The sequence below is a fragment of the Rhinolophus sinicus genome, linkage group LG06, assembly GCF_036562045.2.
Source record: "Rhinolophus sinicus isolate RSC01 linkage group LG06, ASM3656204v1, whole genome shotgun sequence".
Lineage (NCBI taxonomy): Eukaryota > Metazoa > Chordata > Mammalia > Chiroptera > Rhinolophidae > Rhinolophus > Rhinolophus sinicus.
Window position 1 is genome coordinate 156,476,405 of NC_133756.1, and position 11,945 is coordinate 156,488,349.

The window sequence follows — 11,945 nt, forward strand, 5'->3', positions numbered from 1 at the left end:
CAGGTGAGAATCAGTCCAGTAGAGGAAAAACAGCATGGTTTATACGGGATATATCATTTCATACCCATCACCCAGTTTTTGAGATACATCATTAATGCCAGTGATGCTTTGGCTTTCCTTAGAGCCTTGCACCCAAGCTGCGGAAGTACTCCACAAACCAGTAACAGCCACCGAGGAAGCAGTCCCAAGGAGGCAGAAATGTTGGCCCCTTCTTTTTAAGCAGAAAATGCCCAAAGCTGAACATTCTGTATCACCCAAAATGACCCCTGAAATCAAGGACTAAGGATGGGACTAAACAGTATGATAAGGTTCTCACTAGTATTTGATCCAGCCTGTAGGCCAGAATATGTTAGCAATGTAAGGATCAGACTCCAACTTAAGGCTCCAAGAACATGACAGTGGAAAGGACCCATGAGATCTTTTAATTCTAACAGATCAAGTTAGCTCAAAATAAATTAAAAATAAATAAATACGTACATACATACAAACACACCTGCAACCAGAGAGCTTAAAGGACGCAATTAATGTCACCATCAGAAGCCCCGCTGGTTGCAGACACAGGGCTGGAACTTTGGACTCCTAACTAACTGTCCGGCTGGAGCAGTGTCCTCCTAACCAGTTGAGCAGCGCACGACAGTCACTCCATCTGCGCACCCTGTTCTATTTCATGCAACAAACAATGTAACCAAAATCCCTTGAGCGGCGAAGCAGGACCCAAGGTTCTGCGTGTTATCCATTACAATTGTCCCCACATTTGGGAAGAATTACACTCGCAGAGGGAAAGAATCGGGAGCAACACAGGAAGCATCTGCGCTTACATTGATCATGGCGTTGGACGTGATCCTGAAGAGTGTGGCCCGCTCGTTGACCTGCTTGATCTTTTCGTTGCTCTCGGCAGGCAACCGCAGGGACTCCAGCTCGCTGAGGGAGCGCTGCAGCGCGGTGCCGTGCTTGGCTATCAGGTCGTTGCACGTGCTCAGGTCCTCCACTTTGCTGGACAGGGTCCGGAGCGTATTCTGCAGCTCTGTCTTGTCCGTCTGTGAGACAGACTCTTCATCTCCTGACTCATCTGCAGAAGCAGAAGGTCAGTTACATGATTCCAGGCCCAGGAAGGAGAGTCTGAACCCTACCAATTCTGCCCGCCACCAACGTGACTCCTCACACACTGTGCATTCTGACTGCCCGGCGCTCGCATTTACCAGACGACTTCTCTACAGTGTGGACCACAGCCCACCTGTATCACAAACAACAGAGAACAGGTGCAGTCTCTGGCCCCACCCCCAGAGACTTTGATTTGGCTGGTGTGAGGCAAGGCGCAGGACTCTGCATCTGAATAAGCTGCCCAGGCGATCGCGATGCACACTGAAGGCTGAGAACCAATGACCTAGAGAACAGGATGGGAAAGCCAGCTGGCTCTTGGGGTTGGGAACGAATTATCAAGCCTTTTAACTTTAGCTTGAGGGTTCCAATCCAGTCCAAGCTGATTATTACTGCAAATCCATCATCACCTGCTGGGTGACTGCTGGGCCCCGTGTGGAATGGGTTGAGAAGCACAGTCCATCACCAAAAGATTCATTAACTTATCTTTTCTGAAGGAGAGTTCAGGAACTTCAGGATGAGCTCATCTGACACTAAAGCCACCACTACCTGAAGCAATGCAAGGTCTTCTGGTAAATGACTCTCCAATAATCAGTCTAGCAGACAGCTATGCTGTACCTCTCGCTATCACTTTTGTACGTAACACTTTTGTAACTGCAAAGTGTTTTTCCAGCAGTGTCACCTCCTTTGGGGGAGGTAACATCAGCACTAAAATCAAACAAAAGAAATAAGAAGAGACCTGCCCTATCTGCTAGACAGAGAGGCAGGGCCAAAGTGAAAACATAACCTGTTACAGACAAATTTACAAAGCAGTGAATTTTCCTTTCATGAATTAACAGATATTAAATACAGTATGGGAAATAACAGGTGACAAGAAAAACAACAGATGAACAAAAGTCAGCAGGGGACCATCTTGGTCAGCTCTAAGTGAACAAGCTCAGTATGATTAAACTATCAACATCTGGGGGAAATCCTACCATTTTTCTTGAAGAAAAATCAAAACATAATTGGATAGCTTTTATTAGTGAAACTAAGGCAGCAAAGTGATGACTTTTCATAGAAAACATCACATACAATGTTTTTGATAGCCTATGAAGATTGTTTCAAATAGTTAAGCAAGAAGACGTCAGGAGAAAAGAAAAAAACTAAGGACAAATCCAAATTGTGAGTTGTAATAATCCCAAGACTGACCTAGCAATAAAAATAATCATTTCTCAAAATTCTCAGTTAAGGGCCGGCCCGGTGGCTCAGGCGGTTAGAGCTCCACGCTCCTAACTCCGAAGGCTGCCGGTTCAATTCCCACATGGGCCAGTGGGCTCTCAACCACAAGGTTGCCAGTTCAATTCCTCGAGTCTCGCAAGGGATGGTGGGCTGTGCCCCCTGCAACTAGAAAAAAACGGCAACTGGACCTGGAGCTGAGCTGCATCCTCCACAACTAAGACTGAAAGGGCAACAACTTGATGCTGAACGTGATTGAAAGGACAACAACTTGACTTGGAAAAAAGGCCTGGAAGTACACACTGTTTCCCAATAAAGTCGTGTTCCTCTTCCCCAATTAAAAAAAAAAAAAGTTAAAAAAAAAAATTCTAAGTCAATTGGTGTTAAAAGCCAAAAGGACAACTGTGTATTCCTGTAGGACAGTTTCTCAACTGCAGCACTACTGACATTTTGGGCCAGATAACTCTTTGTTGTGGGCAGCTATCCCTCTGCTTTGGAGGCTGCTACACATACAGCCTCCCTGGCCTCTACTCACTATATGCCAGCAGCACCACCACCCCTCTGCTGTGACAAGAAAAATGTTGCCAAATGAACCCTGCAGAGCAGAACCGCCCTCAGTTAAAAAGCACCCCTCCACGAGAAATACTGAGGCATCAAGGAGATAGTTGGTAATTAAATGACAATGAGGCATAAAATAAGATTTGTGCATAAGAGGGGCAAGTGAAAACTTTCCCAGACATAGTGTTCTTTGCTCCCTACCCGATTCTGCCAGCATCTTCACAGCCTTGGCCTTGGCCAGTTCCAGGGCTGTCACCCAGCGCTGCCGCTCCACTTCCGAGCTAGCCTTCAGATGGTAGGTCTGAGCACCCCCGTTGGAAATGATGAAGTTGCAGGAATCCTCCACAGTGATGTTGGCTGTGGCGAGGTTGATGGTACCACGGCAGGTATGTCTCATTTCTGCTTTTGACCTGTAACAACGGGACACAGGCATGCTAAGTAGAAAGCGGATGGGTGGTTTATCCTTGATCGCATTCTATTGCTTTTCATAACTCTTAGTCTTTTGAAAATACAGTAGTCTTGGGAATGAGCAAGTTTTAATATTTCCCTCAATGGGTCCCTAAAATTCAAGAAACAATCAGTGGGGATTTCCTTTCAGAGCCTAAATGTTGTTTCTGAGTCAGATTTTATTGCTCTGCTGCTCCTCTCACCCTTAGCTTTTTAAAGAGAGACTTCACTAAACTATAACTACATACAATATAAAGTCAGCAATTTTCAGTGTAAGACTCTGAGTTTTGACACATTTATATAACTGTGTTTTAACGACCGTCACAATCAAGAGGTAGACCATTTCCATCACCCCAAAAAGTCCCCTCGTGACATTTCACAGTCAGGGATTACTTTTTACTTAGCAAGTTATAATTATAAAATAGTGCTTTATAAACTCATGCAACAAAATTTCCTATAACAATCTCCTTCCCTAAGAGAAAGAATAGTTCCATTTTACATATACTGAATAATCCCCCTCCCCAACTATAAGCCAGCCCAAATGAGAACTGTCACACTATGCTTAGAATTGTATTGCAGAAGTGTACACTTAGCTGTTTAGAGTGTTAAATATTGACTACAGCACAAATGATATGAAACAGGAATAACTAGCTTTCTGCGGGAGCAAAGAAAGAAGAATCATAAAAGAATCATCAGGTGGTATAATCTTTCCAGAGTATGTTTTTTCCCCGAGGTCCACTGACCTCTACTGGGCGGAACTCCTAAGCCATCCTATTAATAGCCAGGAAAGATTCAGCAAATCTGTTCTCAGAGGACTGGGTGTAAAAATTTTCCCCATCTCTACTGACTGACAGTTCTATTAATAGACTAACTTTTGAACTTTACAGCACAACTTGGTGACAACAAGCTGCAAGAGACTTCACATAAAACATCAAGCTGCTAGCACCTCGGAGGCTACAGTGCAAATCCTGCTTCCCCATCACCTGCTGGCTATGCTCAGGGACCCGCCTGTTGAGACAGCAGTTTTCCCTGACCAACTTGGAACATAAAGAGGTCAAAGTCTTTTGCCAACTGCCACAGTGCAAAGCAGAGCCACTTCCCTTTCACCGGAGCCGAGCAGCCAAACACACCTGGCACGTCCACAATTCCTGCATGCCAGAAATGACACACACCCCATCTCCTGAAATTAAAATTTGGTATGTTTGAGAAAGTTGCTTTACTGTGCTTGGGAAGACAGATTTGCCATTGTTCAGTTTGTCACATGAAACTGGTTTTTCTTCCTCAAATGCACAAATGAGCTGTATGGGATGGCCAGGGGGTCTCAATGGACTGGGCCATTTTCCATCCCCTGCACCTGCCACACTGTAATGTGAATCCAGTTTTTCTGTGCTTACCTCCCCTCCCCCACTCCAAGCTTCGGTTACATTAGCATAATTACAAACCCCGCTGCCAGGCGGCTCACCCTTCGCACACTGGCCCTGCGTTCCACTCCAAAGGTGCCACCTGGGTATTCTACCTCACTCCTCACAACGTGCTGGTACTTTTCACAGATCACTTCCCAGGAATCTCCTCTGCCTGGTCATCTTCATGAACTAAAGAAGTTTCTCAAATGACATAAAGTCTGTAGCAGTTTTAAAAATACCAAGGAACCCTGCCTGGGAGTAAGGCAGGCTTGATCTCGGAGCTCTTGGGTTTGGGCAAAATACACCAATGGTTGTAAGTGCTCAGTTCAAAAGCTGGAAAGATGATTTTCAGGATTCAAGTTCTTCAGGTGTGGCAGTATTAACTGGTATTTTCTGGCTAGAAATTTCTTCCCTGAAAAGGCCAGCCAAAACAGTAACTCAATCTCTAGAAGCTAGCCAGGGAAACCAATACCATGGGCCTGTCACGATATGTCTGGGAGAGCTGGGATTCTACATATGGTTTTAAGTAACTGGACATCTATGTAACTGGGTATGTAATGAAGAACAGGTTATGTAAAAAGAGGGAAATGGTACTGTCAAAGCCATTAGGAAAGTTCATCAGAGGATGGGTCTTGGAAGTACATGATCTCAATTAAAAAGAAAACAGTATTTTGTAAAAGGCATATATAGGAAATGACAGGTTTTGGAAGAATGACAACTTGGCTCAATTAACGCTAGGGACATGGGGACCCGAAGAATTCTATTAGAAGAATAAACTACCACCACAGTTGGTCGGAAGCACTTTAATGTGATTTTGAGGATAGAGCATAGATTTGATAACTCTGGATCCTGTTGTGTGGTTTGTGGGTGGGACTAGGCAAGGACAGGCCTATGGCATATTTCCCAACACGTGGTTTTGGTATGTTTTAGAAGTAGTTTTATTTGTAGTCAGACAGATACCAATAGTTCTTGTAAGAGAGAAATCAAAAGTGGTTACAAGTACTTGAAGAGACAACATATAGTTACTAATGTCTAGTGAAGATAACATTGATCAAGACTGGTACTGATCAAACAATCAACCAGCCTGGAAAGCGGATCTGATAAGAACTTGGATGAGGAATAATGATCACAGAGTAAGGCCTTCAGCTGATACACAACTTTGAAAATGGGGAATCAGTGGTAATAGTAACTTACAAGCCAAGTTAGAGTATGAATCAACTGAACGTTAGAATGATGGTCGATATAACAGGAAAAAATGAACCTGAGTTGGGGAAAAGCTTTGGAGCAAACTAAAATTTTAGATTTGTGATCTTCAAGTCCTGGATAAGTAATTAGAAGGGGTTAAAACTAAAATTAATTCTGAATATAATAATGCAAATGATATACACAACTGTTCACAACTAACGTTGCTTAAGCAGTGAAGATGCACTAAAGCATTTCCCACTGTTCCTATTTCAACAATCTGCAACTCCCACCTTCAACTTCCCCTCAAAACTCTCTAATAAGAGTCAATACAATGGAATTGATAAAAGAGATATTTGTTCACCCTAACTCTCCTGGTGGCAGAGTGACTACTGGCAGAGGAAAAGAAATATAGAGTGAGCTGCTCTTAACAACAGTGTTTTGGGTCCCAAATAGGATGGTCTTTATAAAAATACTTCAATTAGAAATGCCATTATAATAAGCAAAGTCTCCCTTAAAGGAGACTTTTATACAATTTGTATAAAGTAAACAGAGTAACCATGATCTACAAACTTAGTTGCTATTGGTAAGTAATTATCTCTGTATCTGATTCATGTAACACTAACCTGGGTTTTAGGTTATTTTGGTGTGAACAAAACTAATTTCAAATCCTGACTCTTCAAGACCCTGGGAATGTTGCCCAAGCTAAGTCTCAGTTTCCTCATCAGTAAGATGGGAATATCTCCTAACTCCCAGGATTGTTGGGACTCAACAAAATACTGTATGTAAAACACCGATCCAAACTGTTCAGGCCTCAGAAAATGTTTATGTCCTATCCCCAAATCCGGTATCTTAACCCCTCTATCTATATTAACAGGAGTAGCCAAAAGCATGTTAGGTTAATGGCAAGATTGTGAGACACCATAAATACACATTAAACGTTCCACCAAAACACACATTGTTGAACAGAAGTAATCATTCCAAAGACATGGATTCTTCTTTTAACAAAACTGAAACCTAACTAACCAGAGACCCCAGAAATACTGGATAGGACACTTCATCATTCCCATGGGAAGAGGTGAGGAAGCAAAAACAGAAGCAGCACTGGAGGGCACATATCCATTCTGAGCTGTCTAGAAGGGAAGCATAGACAACTCTTGGAGAGATAAGGCAGACAGGACAGATACAGAGGCCACCCTGTGTGTGGTGTCCTTGTGCCTGAATGTGGAGCGAGCAAAGGCGGGTACATCAAGGGCTGCTAATAACCTTGAAATTTGGAGGCTGGGCACAGTTAAGCCTTGGGACTTTTACTGTAAGTTCCTTGGGAGCAGTGCCTGTGCTTTGTTCTCCCATGTGCGCCCCTTGGCACCTACAACAGTGCCTTCCTTGCAGAATTAATCATTGCACCGATGTGCTCGTGCAAACATATTGGAAGAGGAGATGCTCTTCAAACAACTGGAAAGGCCAGGGACCGAAAGGGAAGGTATAGCACCACGAGTGGGTAACCCAGGTGGAGTTACTCGCGATGGTGGGTTCGTGTCGCGGGCTGTCAATGCGCGCAGGTGACGAAAAAGGGCCTGTGGCGACCTTGGCTGTGGTGCCAGCTGGAGGGTGACGGCGCGGGGGCTGTGGGCTACAGTAGGAGACCGCGCCCCGGAAGCAGTTACCTGTAGTAGCTCAGGAGCCCGTTGCTCAGCACAAACCACCGCCGCTGGTAGCCTTTGATATAATTGGTCCATTTGAAGAGCCAGCCTTCTCGAGCCGAGCCCGAATTCCCAGTTCCCGAGCCGCCTGAGCCCCCCGCCGGCGGCGGAGGGGCTGGGCCCGCCGCCGCCACTCCTCCGCCCCCAGGACCCGTGCCGCCCGCAGTCGCCGCGGCCACGGTGCCCGGCGCGGCCCCGGAGCCTGGCCCCGAGTCTCCGCGGCCGCCGCCGCCTCCACCCACCACGGGGGGACCGGTGCCGCCGCCGCCGCCCGGAGCTGCAATAGCTGCCGGGCCCGGGCCCACCACTCCTCTCAGTTCCGTCGCCGCCATGAGCCGCCGCCGCCCGGAGATACAGGACCGGAACCTCCTACGAGACCCGGCGTCGCCTCCCGAAGCGCCCCACAAGGCTAGCGCATCAGCCGCCGCCGCGCAGCGTCCCCGCCTCTCCGGGCCCGCCGTGGGGAGGAGGGCTTGGTCCCGGGAAGGAGGAAGTCGATTGGTGCTGCTGTTTGTCACTTGCGGAAGAACCCTAGGCCATTGGCATTTCTCTGGGCCCTGTCATTCCATAGTGCCCAGTGAGAGCCCGGGGTCTGGGAGGGCTCGAGAAAGTAGAATGCCCGGCCAATCCGATCGCTGATTGGCTAGTGTTTCCGCCACTCATTTCAGGTTCTGCTGCCGTCACCGCCACGTCACCCCCTCCCATCATTCTTCTCAGCGTCCCTCTTCCGCCCTTACGGATTGGTGGTGGTTATCAGCTGCTCAACCTTTTCTACCACTGACTGAACGAGTGGAGGAAGAAGAGGAGGAGTCTTGTCGCATCCTCACTTTCATTTCTTATTGGTTGGCGTGCATATCACTCACATGTTGGGAGCAATGATTGGTTTCAGAAATTGTCTGTGAAAGCCATGCTGACTAATAAAAGAAAAACCTACTGGGAGAGGGGCATGCCGGGGCAGCCAATAAAATCCTGGATGAGCCCGTGGGGGGGCGTGCCCGTCTGCTTCTAGTTTTGGGGAGATTGGGAGATAAATGCGAGGCAGTTTGGCAAAAGCGTTTTTGATGTTAAGTGCAGCGTTGGAGTCCCTGTTTCTGAGTTAAGACCCCCCCAGTTTCCTTGGGAAGAGTGATTCTCAGCAATCAGGCTCTGCTTGATTCTGCCCCTTCTAGGGCCCCTCTCCAGCCTCTGACTCTAAACTGGAGGCCCAGATTTTTGGGGAGCCCAAACTTACCTTCCCCAGTTCCCTCCTGGATCCAAGATTCTCCTAATTCCCTTCTCTGGCTTGCTCATCATCGCACCATACCCCTTATCTCGATTCTAGGCTGTCATATGGTTCACCTAATTTTGTCCCACCTTTTAAATGCCCTTGTGGGTTTTGGCATAAGCGCCAAGTGTATGCATAACTGTACAGAAACTAATGTGATTTTTGACTAATTGACTTTGTTCACACATTTGTGAAAGTAACAAATTCAGACCCTCATTTAACATTTAGATGTTGTAAACTACTGTTAAAATGGAGCTTCGGGGAACCTGTTACATTTTGCTGGTTAAGACAGGTAATAGAAACAGCTGTTAGACACTGTAAAATTGCTTTTCCTTGGCAATGTGCTCCCCGGTATGAAGAAAGTAAAAGATCCCTTTTTAGACCATGTTTTTAAAAGGAAATATTTATTGAATTCAGAAGAGAGAATACACTTTGAAACTGTAGTTAAATGTCCGCTACTTGAGTTATTTATTTTTTTAACTGAACTACAGTGAACCCATTTATGCTCAGTCCTGCCTTTGCTACTTACTGGTTCTATGACTTAAGGAAAGTCATTAATTTAGGCACTCCAAGATTCAGTTTTCACTTCTGTTAAATAGGAATAAAATCTTACAGGGATGTTGTTGTGATTAAATGTATTTGAATATGTTTGATAAACTGCAAACTACAGAAATGTGAGTTACCAAATACACTCCTCAGATTACTTGCCAATCAGAAAGGTGAAACACATTTTTGCAATGGGGAAATCTGGCTGTCCCTACCTTAACCCAGTTACCCAATGTAGCATCATTAACCCTCGGACAACCAAATTGTTTTATGATGTGACTGGTATGCTGCAGCATGAAGTACACAGCACCACATAATGAAGTTTCTTTTGCTAAAAATGTTCAATCTAAATCTAATCAAGCCTTTAGATTTAACCTCCTATTTACAGGGGCTTAGAGGAACCCGTTAGACACCCCAAGGAAACAATCAGATAAATCAAGACCATGAGGCATTCTGTAAGACAACCCGTTTTATGGAAGGTAAGACAAGATTAAGGAAAACTCATGTCATAAAACAAGATCAAGGGGTGATCTAAAATTTCAAAAAACTTAAAAGCCAACCAAATGCTTGATGGATTCTGGTTCTGAAAAAAAAAAACCACCCAGCTTTTCAGACATTTTAGGGATAAGTGGGAAATTTGAAAATTTGTATTACATGAAACAGTTATTTACATTTGTTTACTATATTGGTATGATGGATATGAAGGAACACATCTTTTAAATTTGGAGAAATGTTTAGGAGTGACCATAGTTAATAGTTTGACACATACAGTCGTACCTCGGTTTTTGAACATCTCCGTTGACGAACACTTCGGTTTATGAATGCCATAAACCCGGAAATGCTTCGGTTTTGAACACGCCTTGGAAGTCGAACATGTCGCGTGGCTGCCACTGAGCGCAAGATCCTGAGGCCTAGCTGTAGGCTGTTTTCGAACGTTTCAGAACTCGGTCTTCCGGGAAGGATTATGTTTGAAAACCGAGGTACCACTGTATTCTTCTATCTTATGGATTTTAAGAATTTACAAATTTTAATGCAATATTTTGGCACCTATACTTATTAGTTTGCTAGGGTTGCCATAACAAAATACCACAGATGGGGTGGCTTAAAACAATGGAAGTTTATTTTCTTACAATTCTGGGGGCTGGAAGTCTGAGATCAGGTGTCGGCAGGGTTGGTTTCTTCTGAGGTCTTCCTCCTTGACTTTTAGATGGTTGTTTTGTCCCTGTGTTTTCATGTGGTTTTCTCTCTGTGCATGTCTGTGTCCTAATCTATTAGGACACCAGTCATATTGGATTAGAGCCCACCCTAATGACCTCATTTTAATACCTCTTTAAAAGTCCTATCTCCAAACAGTCATATTCTGAGGTACTGGGGGTCAGGGCTTTAACATGAGTTTTGAGAGACACAATTCAGCTCGTAACATACACAAGATGCCTATGATATATGAGAGTTATGAAGCACTATAGTAAAACTAATACCCATTAATCCACCATTCAATATTGTATAAAAAATACAAAAATGATCAGTTTCATACATCTTTATCCTAATCCCATTCCATGGTGTATTGAGGGGGAAAAAAGTGAAAATATCTATAATTGTAACTATGTGTGCATATGCATACAGAAATCACTCGGAGGACAATACACTAAACTGTTAGCAATGGTTATTCTGGGGGGTGGAACTTGCGATACCTTTGTAAGTTATATGCATATTTCTCTCTGGTTCTTTAGATTGGTATAAAATCTAAGCAATTTAAGGTATTCTATTTACAACTGGCAAAAGTACACACATCACTGATTACCTAGTTCCCTTATAGATATTTCCCTGCTCTGAGGTCTGATTTAGGTTAATATTGCCTTGAAGAATGAACTTGGCTAAGTTGGGGAGTCACAATGAATAATAAATAAATGACAAGCTCCTTAAAACAGCCTGATGTGCAACATTTGGGAAATAAAAAGTGGAGGCTGTTATGAGATCAGCAATCTAATCACAACTTTGCCTCTGTTGCCAGGAAAAGGGCCAAAACAATGATATTAAGATACTGATTCCTCAGGTTACTTGTTTCCTAAAAACCCACATATTTCTTCAGGATCACAGTATTTTAAAACCTAGTTACACAAAATATAAGGTGCCTTCAACCTCTCCACTTCTATTTCTCACATAGTGGACTTCACGGTCCTTCAAAAGTAGATGGGATTTTAGATGGCACCCAGTTCTCTGGATCAAACTCAGTCATGTCTTGGTCGTCCTAATGATTGACAGGGCAACTTGAAAGAAACCTAGGTGACCACTGACACTTAGGCCAAAGCAGATCTTTCTGGAGATGGAGTTGGGATCCATCTTGATTCAAATGTCAGTTTGGAAAAAATTGTCAGTTTGGAATTTAGTGTAAATACAGAAGCTTAGTGGGAGATATAGCTTGGACTTATCAAAGTGGTTCTTTGATCTCTCAAGTGGTATATTATTTTAAATGTTGAATAATGTAATAACTGACATTTTTCAGGATAATTGCGTTACTTTCACATG

The 11,945-nt window shown here is 44.2% G+C and overlaps 1 protein-coding gene across 1 annotated transcript in view; it reads right to left on the reverse strand.

Moving 5' to 3' along the window:
• Nucleotides 1-8,096, reverse strand: part of OSBP (oxysterol binding protein) — a 30,794-nt gene extending 22,698 nt beyond the window's left edge. Inside the window, exons 1-3 of the mRNA XM_019754061.2 lie at nucleotides 7,574-8,096; nucleotides 3,076-3,284; nucleotides 819-1,069 (exon numbers count right to left, since the gene is read on the reverse strand). Coding sequence (XP_019609620.1) covers nucleotides 819-1,069; nucleotides 3,076-3,284; nucleotides 7,574-7,941 — 828 coding nt within the window. The 5' untranslated portion in view covers nucleotides 7,942-8,096. The remainder of the gene's footprint in view (nucleotides 1-818; nucleotides 1,070-3,075; nucleotides 3,285-7,573) is intronic.
• Between the last annotated feature and the right edge of the window lie 3,849 nt (nucleotides 8,097-11,945).